This window comes from Opisthorchis viverrini (genome assembly GCF_000715545.1).
Source record: "Opisthorchis viverrini unplaced genomic scaffold opera_v5_36, whole genome shotgun sequence".
Classification (NCBI taxonomy): domain Eukaryota; kingdom Metazoa; phylum Platyhelminthes; class Trematoda; order Opisthorchiida; family Opisthorchiidae; genus Opisthorchis; species Opisthorchis viverrini.
The window spans coordinates 1,736,939-1,748,246 of record NW_008751692.1 but is presented as its reverse complement, the minus strand read 5'-3'; the positions used below and the strand labels follow the sequence as shown (position 1 = coordinate 1,748,246).

General features: G+C 46.1%; 1 protein-coding gene across 1 annotated transcript in view; it reads left to right on the top strand.

Moving 5' to 3' along the window:
* Nucleotides 1-8,682: 8,682 nt before the first annotated feature.
* The window catches only part of T265_02802 (hypothetical protein), a gene marked incomplete at both ends in the record, with an annotated part of 67,102 nt that continues 64,476 nt past the window's right edge, over nucleotides 8,683-11,308 (top strand). Inside the window, 2 exons of the mRNA XM_009167127.1 lie at nucleotides 8,683-8,816; nucleotides 8,894-9,953. Of these exons, the coding sequence (XP_009165391.1) occupies nucleotides 8,999-9,953 (955 nt within the window). The remainder of the gene's footprint in view (nucleotides 8,817-8,893; nucleotides 9,954-11,308) is intronic.

The window sequence follows — 11,308 nt, the reverse complement described above, 5'->3', positions numbered from 1 at the left end:
GATATTCCACGCAGCAACTGTCCGGAATGAGAAAATTTCGCCCGATGGAAGAGTGCCCTCTGAGTTTGGAAATCGCCTTACCATGTCCTCCTCGTGTGTTCGATGGCCAAAACCGGTTTAAACAAGGCATAAGGAATAATCAGGTGTCCTCGGAGTCGCCAGGTATCCAGGAGAAGGAGGTCGGGCAGCAAGAGACGCGTTCCTTAGTCCACGGATTCAAAGCCGACAGCCATTTCCGTAGCAGCTCGTTGGACTGCGTCCTGCGTCCTTAGTTGGCAACTTGGTTAGAACCTTCCGGAGGCGGCCAAACGTAAGCTCCATGGGGTATTTGAAAGCCACCAAGGTAAATACGGGAGAAAATGTATCGAATCGTCCGAAAAACGGTGACTGTCTCTTGAGCCGACCTCTAATGGTGCGACGGGGATATGTTTGAGGTAAGCCAGATGCCAAGATACTTTTGTGATGTCTCCTGGTCAATTCTCATCGTACATGACGTAGGCATTCTTTGAGTCTCCTCTAAATTACATGTGGGCGCACTTTTTGTCAATCAGAAGAAGGCGCCAGTCCAACGGCCACTGCGTTGCAGCGTCTTCATCCATTTGAAGGGAAATGCATTGAAACCTCATGATTTCAAGTCGTCCGCAAAAATTAGACATGGATTTGCAAGAAAATATTGAAGGTCGTCGACGCATACCAAAAACATCAGTGGTCCCAGAACGGAGCCTTGAGGAACTCCAATGGAAACCGGTGCCGGAGAAGAATAGGTCAGGTTTAACTCAGTGTGTTCCGTTTGATCGGAACGATTTAGTCCAGTGTGGAAGTTTCCTTGGATCCCGTAACACGCGAGTTTTTGAAGAAGCAGGACATGTGAGACTCAATCGAATGCCTTTGAGAAGTCAAAAACTATGGAATCCTATACGGGTCTCACGCCCTTGGCTTGGGTTAAGCTGTCTATAAATACGAGTATGTTCGTCAACCGATAGCGGTGTGGGAGAAATCCGCGTTGACCCGGAGCCTTCAAGTTTTTCGAAGTAAGGGGACCTAATTTGACCTGCTTCAGAATGCGTTCCATCACCTTGCACGGCACGCTAGTAAGGCTTATAGTCCTATAGCTGCCAGGCGATAGTCGGTCACCAGTTTTGTAGATTGGCGTGACAATTGCTTCCTTCCAAGCAGGGGGAAGGCGGCCTTCGTCAAGCGACTGACGAAACACCAAGTGTAACTGGTTTGCCAGTGTGGAGGACGTTTCTTTCAGGATCCTTGGATGGACCTCGTCGGGCCCCAACGCGCAGAGTGGGTTGATCTTGTGCAAGAGTTGACGAATGTCCTCCACCGTGAAGACCAAGTCGGTTAGAGGCTGTTCGTAGTTAAGCCTTGACAAGAGCGGATGTGACGAGGACGCTACGGCTGAATATAGACTTGTACAGTGTTCTCTGTGAACCTCAGATACCACTGTTTGGTCACTCGTGGGTTCTTCGTTCCTGTCCCTCAAGGAGAACGCGGATGGTTTATTCATGCAGCAATGTCTCACATATTTAAATGGCGGATTTCTTTTTTTCCGAGCGTGGTCCGGAACGGCGGCTCTTTTTCTAAGGTTCCATTTGCGGATCTCTGATTTACATCTGTTCCGCACTTTGCGAAATGACAGCTCATCATCTGTGTGTCTCGCAGTCAACTTTTTAAAAAAGTTTTCCATCTCATCCGACTGCGCGCTGATTTTTTAGGACGAACATCGCGTCAGCCTCGTGAACTTTCTGGACAGTGACCCCATATAATTCTTCCAATGAAACTGGTCCGATTTCAATTTGTTCAAGAAGGACGCGTACTCTTGAGAGATCTGCACGGCAGAAGTTTCGAACCCATGTTTGACGTTCGGGATTTCTGGCCCGATAGCAGATGAAATCAAAGGTATGCGCACAGTGGTCACTATGTTCCAATGGAGCGGTAATTATAACCTGATCAACGAGGTGCCTTTCGTTGGTGGCGACCAGGTGGAGTATTAGTTGTCCTGTGCGGTATATAATGGGTGCAACTTCATGTTGAGTGAACGACTTTGGGCAGTGCCGCTGCAAAAACTACAAAAGAGAGAACAACCAGGATAGGTAAGGCCGCAAGTAAACGTACAGCGACCTCACCAGCCCTCCCCATTTTCGAGTCAACCCGAAAAAGAGGGCAGTCGTCTATCGCGATATCGGCGTAAGAGATATCTGCTTTAAGCCAAGTCTCAGTGAGTGCAATATTGAGCGGCCGTTTTAAGGGGAACTGACTGTTTAATATCGCATAGTTTGTTGAAACACTGAGACAGTTTGTGGACAGGCATTTCAACGCTGATTCTGAAGGTAAGGAGCCGAAAGTTGTGCAACCGGAGAGATTAGAAGATTTAGTAGCTGTACGCTAGGTTTGAGGCCAAGTTCTTTTGTGAACCTCTGCGGCATGCTTGTCCGCTTTCCATCTTGATGGTTCTGAGAGCTGCTTTTTATTAGAAGTTTGTTTCGCCCTGTGAGAGCGAAGTTTGTGCGAGCCTTTCATCTTAAAGAGCGTGATTTTTGCGCCCGCGGTCGAAATTTCTGACCGCTACCAAATGTAACTCATTTGTGACGAAATTTTAAGTGACTAAATTTGCAGTTTTCTAAGGATTTGCGGAAAACATGCGCCTGTTTGGTTTTTTATGCATTTTGAGCGGTTTGATTGATGAGGAGTCTCCTTGAAACTATAAGAGTTGGGTAGCAACACTAAGGGGCGGCGCGCTTATGAGGCTTGTTTTCGCAAAGTACTGTACCTTGAATCCAGCCAGCTCTCTCATGACTTGGTCAAGCAACTATTATCAGTTTGACTATATTCGCCTTTCTTTTGTTTTTTGTGGGTTCCCGCAATGCCGGCGATCAGCATGGCTACTTATGTGTACGAAGGATTTTCCGGTTCGATGTTAGGTTCGTGGCTTTGATTGTCTGTATTCTGTTCGACGACTCTGACCGTAGTCGAAGGGACTTTTGACGGAGTAAAGTCGTGATTTGGCAGTCACATTCCAAACGGCCGTACGGTTCCCGCAGCATTCCCGATTTTGAGGTCACCGCTCGGGGTTGATTTTGCCCCACCTGTCCCAGCGGTGACTTAAATGTGGGGTTCACTGCTGCACCTTTATCGTCTGTTTCGGAAATAAGCGATGATAGCGCTGCGTATTTTGCGTGGTTCGTCCATCTGAGGCTTGCATTCTTTCGAGCATCGCTACCTTTGGTATTCGAGTGGTCTGCGGTGGTTGAGAAAAGATTGTAATCGGGAGTCGTGTTTTACGAGCACAAGGAGCTACAACTACTATCGGTTCAGCCATGTGTTTAAGTTTAGCTAAACTGGCACCAAGCGGATGCCTATTTTGCACATTTACCCTAAAGCTGCTGCGGCCCAGCTTTCGCACATCTAGGAGCGATCCTCAGATACACGATTGATTGTTTCGAGGCCTTTTGAATGCTTGCAGTCCGCCGCAAAATCTTCTGTGCAGCATTTATTGACGACTGAGTTACTGTAAGCTCATGTGGTAATTTTCTTCCCTTCTGGCATAGCCAATCTGCTTGGAACGATTCATGGTCGAACTTTGTATGGTCAATACCACGAAACGACTGTGTCTGCTTCCCCGGCGTGATTTTCCTGGAAAATGAACCTAAGATGATCAGCCTGCCTCCTCAAATGTGCCCATCCACTACATACGCCTGGAGGTCTTCAATGCCACAACGGAGCGCCGGATTACCCTTTTGCAACCGGCGATCCAGGATGGATAGCGCAAGGTACTCGTTCAGCGAAGAAATTTCTTTATCAACCTCTATTCAGTTCCCTGTGTTCTTTGTCCTTGCATCGTCCAGAGCATTAAAGGGAAGCTCCAGTTTTGTGTTGTGTATCCTGATTAAAGCACCACAATTACACTGTTCTTTTCTATTTAGCAATGGGAATTCAGTTTCGTTCTTGGTGGCCATCATCTTAGTTGTGGAACGCATTGTACACTTAAGTTAGAGGCAGTTGGCGCAGAGAAATATGTCTTGACAATTGGCTAAATGGCTTATCTGGTCATCTTGTATACTCGAGCGTTTAAAGCGCAACCAAGCCTTGCAGGAGTGGCATTGCATGCGTCGCCTTACATTTGACAGACGCCCATATCTGTTGTGGTCCACCGATTTTTGATGGGAGCAGCCCGTATTGATTTGTGTCATAGTTAAGACTATGTGCACCCCAAAATTGAGTGCAAACTGACAGAAGTTATCACGCAAAAGTTAGGTTAGAGTGAAACAATCCACAAGCGACAGTTTGAACACTGAAAATGGATTGAAGGGTGAAATAATTCTTTCTCAAATTTGCAGTAGGGAAACTGATTTTAAAGTCCTGCGGAGCTAGCTAATATATCATCCCAGGAGGAAGATGGTCAAGTCAATGAGCATGAATGTTCTCATCGCTGATTTGTTCCTTTTCCATCGATTTGGAATTTAACCCGATTTTCTCTGGAAATGTTAGATATGGCGAAAGGTCAGATACACATTGACTTGCTTCGGCCTACTCGTTTGAGACATCTGAGCAGATGGAGTTTGAACAACCCATTAACCTTTCACCGGTAAGACCAGTCAAGGTCGAGTTTATTGTAGGTCTTCGGAAGGTGAGAGCTTGGCCCAGCATCCAACATTTCGTGTGGGTTGTTCAAGATTGAAAGCAACATGAGGTGTCGGGAAACTCAGGGTCCATGGCTGTTCGACAAACCTATGTAGTCTTGCGGTATTTGGCAACGGGACCGTTACGGTGGCGGAATCAGGTGGTGTGGTGTGCATTGAGTGATTGGGGGAAGACGGGTCCCGATGTGAAAAGAGTTTTTCGATATTTTTCAAAGTTAGGATGGCTGAAGGTGGGAGCGAGCATTTGTTCCGCTGTTTTACGGACCGCATAATTTTCTTTCTGAGATTTAAGTTTGTCCGTGTAGGCTCCGAACGTCCGTGCCATTTAGCACTGGTGTGAGCTGTTGGAAACAGCTGTCGGCCATATCTTTAATAGAATACTTTATCGAAAAGCGTGTGGTGGAGCGTGCATCTTTAAGGAAATGGGTGTTGGCTGTGGATTAGCCATGCTGGGATGAGTTGTTGCCTTCCAGGATGTCGATAGACGGTTCTGACTGACCGATTATCCCAGAAAAAACCTAAACTGTGCCGTGCCGCGCCGTCCAATCAGTTGTGCAGAGTTGTTTTTCTTTGTGCCTCGCTTTATGTTACCCCGGTTTGTAATGAGAGCAAGGGCATCTGTGACGTCTCAAACCGGGTATGCTTCTTCATTTTCATGGCATTTTATCTTTGCACTGCCCTGAGACCCGCGCACTTAAAAGCTGCTCTCCGACTGTGCTTGGGAGGAAACCTAGAATACTGTCTCTCTGTCGTTTCACATCGTTGTTTCCATTACTGCACCAGCACAATTCCTAACAGGTTTGACATTTAGCCGCACTTCATGTAACCACCGATATTCCGTCAACAGATTCACCCCGCAGTGTAGTTGCAGCCCACAATGGCCCTCATAAGTAGGCCTTAAACTGGATGCTTTAATTGCCGTGGTAGAACACGTTCAGTAGGGAAATAGCTCCCGAACTTTCCAAAGGAGATGAGGAAGACCCGGCGGATGAGGTTGTTTTTTAAATGCAAACATTTTTCTGAAGCTGGTGCAGGACTGTATACCATGTGTCAGGTCTGCTCAAGTTTAAATGCGCCATGTTAAGGGACGCGAGAATTCATTGTTGCGAACGTTTCAAGGATGTTCAAAACTAGTATACTAGGATGGCATCTTTAAAATCAAAGCGTTCACACTTCACTAATGGTGGCATTTTAAGACGGCCTGAGAGTGACCACTGTATTCGTCTAGCAAAGGCAGCTATGTCGCCACCTAACACGGTCCCTTTGTCTCCTATAGACAACACATTTCGGTATGTATTTGACGCCCACGATTAGTATGAGCGTATGGTGAACGATGCAGAGTTTCACGTGAGTGCAACTTGGCTTCGCTATTTGCGCCGAAGAAACTTTCTGCGCAGTTTCTTTTCGATCGTTTGAAGGTTTTCGCATTTAACCAAAGACAAGTGAACACAACGAGTGCAAGCATAGCTTAGCCAGCTGAGAAGCCCTCATTCAGAAGTTCAAATTTTCCCGGGGCAGGATCGTTAATGTTATCAAGAATAACGGATGAACTTTTGCAGGATTTCAGCGTTTCACCGATACGTCAATAGGCATCACCGTGTCAGACTTCATATGTTAATGTTACTATGTCGCAACGCCCGATACCGCCCTTGTACCATGGTAACACGTTGAAAATACGGCTTATGAGCACTGAAGATCAGAGCACACTAAGTACATCAGACGCCTGAGCGATGTCCCTTCGACGCCCAATGGATGTCACTGGTATCCGCTAGACAGGAGAATACCATCTAACTCTAGTCACCAGTATGGATAACATGTCGTGCCAAAATGAGAATGGTGATCTACACCTCAGGACATATATGGTGTTGTTGAAGGGCCCCGGTGATATGTTTCGTTACTGAGCTCAAGCTCCGGCGTACGTACGCGGTTTGCGGCCGGTGAGCCCATGAATTTGAGGTCAACTCAGTAGCAAACGAACAGACTGAGGTGCCGTATGTTGGTGGTACTGATGGGGGGAAACTAGACTACCTGTGCAAAAAACGAGAGATGATATTCAGTGCAGGAACAAGAAAATATAGGTCATGGCATCAGGACCAGAGTGGCTAAGAGGTGACGTCACTGTTCAAAAGACAGATCAGCTGCTAAGGCATCTTTACAGCCCATCCAAACGACTATCCCTCTGTCCAGGCTTGATTATTCGAGGGCCAACCGACGCAAGCGCAAAATCCAGGCACTTTTAACTGCAGCATAAATTTACCCCCAGCGCCCTGCAGCTTTCATGCTTGGAGGTGCTATAACGTCCACAAGCAAACAAATCAACCAACACGGAAAATTCTCATAAAAATGGGTAATCAGCATACGTTTTAGTAGAAGTGATTTTCTACCCACTTATTAGGGGAAACTGTGCAATGGTAAATCTTCAACTCCACCAAAGTGCTAGTCCGACCCAACCCGGTCAATTTAAATGGAATACACGTATTCTAGTGTACGGGCTTGAAGAGGCTGGTCTATATAAACCATCCAACGAGTACGTCAATTTAGCTTGCAGTTGCGAACTCGGAAATATAATCAAAAGTGGAAAACTCAGTGGCTGTAAAAAAACGCACCAAGTTGGACTTAGGTCTTGCGAGACACGAACAAGCCAACTCGTGTTTAGTTACGTTTCCCAACGTGTAACACCTAGTGAAAGTGACGCTCGATACCGTTGCTGGCGGGATACTCAAGTTCCTCATGACAGTTCCACGGCGGTGTAGTTTCCGCAAGGCTATGCACCCAGACGTTAGAGAAGGACAGTTGTTATTGCGCCAACCATCATGCACCATTTTGGTGCACGAAATGGAGTTCAGTGTTCTTTGTCGGAAAACCATATCCAATACTTAATCAGTGTTTCAATCTCAGCGAGGCCCATCTTGGCAAGGATGCTTTTTCAAGCCTACCCTACGAGAAAAAAATGGTTAATCTGGGGTCCTACTCGGAACCATTTCCTTAGCCAGGGGCATCCAAAACAGAAACTCTAGAGGCTTCGAGTATCTTCCTCGAAGCCTTTGAAGTCTGACCGAAAATGGGACCAAAAACACCCAGAAGGTGTGCGGATTCACTGGCGAGTGTTGATGACATGAATTTGGGGACCCAACTTATATTTCCGTGTTAAAGTGTTAGTAGGGGGAAGGAAAAAGTCACTTATTCGTCAACACAAACTGAGCGGCAACAGTTCATTAGAAAAAGAGGTAAACACGTCACATGGTGATGGAGTTTAAAAACCCAACATTCTGACGCTTTTCTGAACTTTCCAAGATATTCGTTGGCTATTACTGCCACGAGGAGGAACACTGAGGGGCAGTGACCAGTTCACCTCGTTTTCGAAAGTACCGAATGAAACCGGGATTCACACATACAATGTTATAGCGTACCGTTTTGATGCGTTTCATATTATCTGAAAACTTAATTGATATTCAGATGAAGAGATACGATTCAACGCTTGTGGAGTCCACGATGCGTTGAGCCGTCGTGCTCCCTCAGGGTCCGCAAAATGGAATTGAATTTTCGGGAACTTCTACGTCTCCATGATGGCCTAATGCAGACAGGCAATTGAGCTCAGAATACCACCCAAACTTTCGAGCCCCAGTAGATATTCTGGGATTCAGTAATTCTGGGAAACTACGCCACCATAATTTTTCAATCACGAGGATGGCTACGTCAGTGGACAATGCAGTTTGGTGAATTACCAGAATAAGAACGTAGATTTGGTTGAATTTCATTCTCCTACATATGCAGCCAAATGCAACCACTCGTAACTGTTTAGCAGTTAAGAGAATCGTTCGGCCAAAGAGGTTCGCTGTCGCATGTAAGAACTCGCAAGCATTGACTGGTACAGACACTCTTCCTGTGAACTTTTCCTGCCCACTAAGTGACCAGGGTAGCGAATGAATGATCCGGGTAAACTCAAGTTTCTTCTTTCTGTCTTGGATCAAAAGCTGATAAGTGCCAGTTAATGGCGCCATTGCCTCGGTTGCTTGTTTTAGTCGATTGGCAACGTTTTCCACCGGGTCCTTCAAATGAAGATTTCGGTGGTTATTTTCTATTTTTTTCAACTTCTTAAAATGGACAAGCCTGGTTTCCGCTTATAACGGTTATTCTGTGGAGGAATTTCTCTTATGTGACAAAAAGGTATCATCCTATGTTCGTATATCTTAGCTTTTATCAAGTAAAATGCAATATGCGTTTAATTGTTCCAAACAATTTAGCCTCCTGTCGGCCTATATTTCAGGTTTTTTGGGTCCCAAGTTCTCCGATAGTGTCCGTCTTTATCGTCTGAATTAGGCGAGGTTCCCCACACGCCAAATTAGGGGATGAGCTTCACATCGGATGAGGTCAATTTCCTCATTTTTCGCTATTTACAGGAGTCTGGTAAGTGCAATAACTTCGATATCAAATATCCAGGTTATTGCCATTCTGCCTACTTGTTTGGTCTTGAAAGCCAAATAAGCCGGTCCAATATTGACGGATCAATCATTCCTCCAGGTTCTCTTTTGAGTCTCATTCAGAAAGGGTTGCAATACACCGAAGCAGAACTCAGCATCGGAGAGGTAATCAACTTTGCTTATTTAACTATATTTTTTCAGGATGGGAGCGAGCGTGTTGTGGAATCTCTCTCCTTGATAGACGCGGTCGTCCCAGATGTTATTGAGCAGCGGAAGAATTCCTTGAAACAGCTACAAAATTCACTACCGCCTTCCGCTGCTGTTGCATGCTGTGGATATGCGACTGTCACATGTAACAACACATCATCAGTCATTGCGCCAAGTCTTTCCCAGGCGGGTAATCCTGCCACCAACATACAGGTGCCAAGCAGCGGGCATACACTTTCTGACGCATCATCTTTATCAAATAGCAGTCATTCCCACTGTGTTGAATCTAACACTCACTCTACTGCGGGTCCGCTGTCTATTAAACCTGAAGGATTTAATTCGAACTCGGTTCCCGCATCCCATGGACCTTACCCTATCCCTTCAGTGAATGTCCTTAACCAGTCAAACGTATTCCCAACCTGTGTTGCGAGCGCAGCCGCAAATCAACAAACCGGTTTTCCTATGAATACCGTAACATCCCCTGCTGTCTGTTCTGGATCTGCAGTTTCCACAGTCAGCCCTGTGACAACATCCCTCCCGACTTCTATTCAGGGAGTACCGAAGGTTGCTGTACCGCAGCCGTCCGTAGTTCGTGCGTCCCTTAATCAGCATGTCCCTCAATCTGTGCTGTTATCTTCTATCCAAACAAATGGAGATAATCACGGAACCTCTGTGGGTAAGTTCTAGGCGCTTTCTCGCGTTGAATTTATGATACCATGTGTACACGGAATGCATGATGATTTTTACATGCCAGTTACTGTGTAATTCTGAGGTGACCCCTATCTGTATGCGCTGTTAATAAGGTTCCTCTGCAGTATTCACGTGACTTAGTGTCAAAGCTAACACCACTTTAAAATCTAAATTTATCTTATCAGACATTTTACACAGTACAAGTGGGGGGCTATGGAGATGATGCCACACCACATGCCGTGAACGTGATACCACCATTTGTCCCTCTGGATATCTTTGATATCATCGGGGTGATTCGATTGGTCCAGTTGATAATTCAATGGCTGAATTACCTCCGCACAAAGGCAGCAGTGTTGTCAATGAGTCAATATTATGTCTAACGCCTTACTCATTTCGACTGTCCATCAATGCACTACATTGGACGAGCATGGTAATCCACTTAAGTCGTTAGAAAGAGATTCTCAATTCCGCCAAAGCCAGTGGAATCCTCAACATTACCTTCGAGACACGCCTTGTTGATGTTGCTGCTTACGAATCGATGGACGACGCGTCGTTCACGACCCCTGGCTTCAAATCTGTAGAGAATTGTTGGTCGTACGGATGTGTTATCTCTTCGACATGCCCGTCACCATAGGTGTTGTCGCGGAGAATTCTTTGATTCTAGTTATCCGCAAGCTGATTTCATCGGCCATATCTGCGGTGGCGAACGTCTGAGTCCTTGATTCCGTCAAGCATCCAACTACTTGGAGTGATCACCAGAAAAGGTTGGACGTCCACTCCTGGTCAATGCTGTTGTTGAGTCCTATGACGGTTTACTCCCTATGAGGACATAGTACTCTGACAATCTTAGACACGAGTTTTCGTCTGCCAATGAGAACAGACGAATGGGACACGTGACTATTTGTTTAACTATTCCGGTCCTTAACCTCAGGAAAATCTCTTGGTATTTTGGGCATCTGTTGAGTTTCCATCTAGGATGGGATTTGTGGATATGACCACCTGTTGACCGGTCCAGACAATCTGCTTATTGGCACGTAAAGCGGGCGTGCATCTGCTTGGAGATCACCGTTCATCCAAGAGTACTTGCGCCTCCCTCTTCTTCGGACATGAGAACGATGTCGTCTGCATATTCTAGATCGAAATGGTTTTCTTCACAGGCTATTTGAACACCAGGGTTTTGGAGACCCTGCAGCTTTCATCTCATTATTTCATCGATCACGAAGTTAAAAAGGAACGGAGAGAGTGGGTATCCCTGACGGACACCGCTTTGTGTACGGAAGCTTTTGGAGAGCTCTCCATACACTCTCACACGTCCGGAAGTCTGAGAATACAAAGAACGTA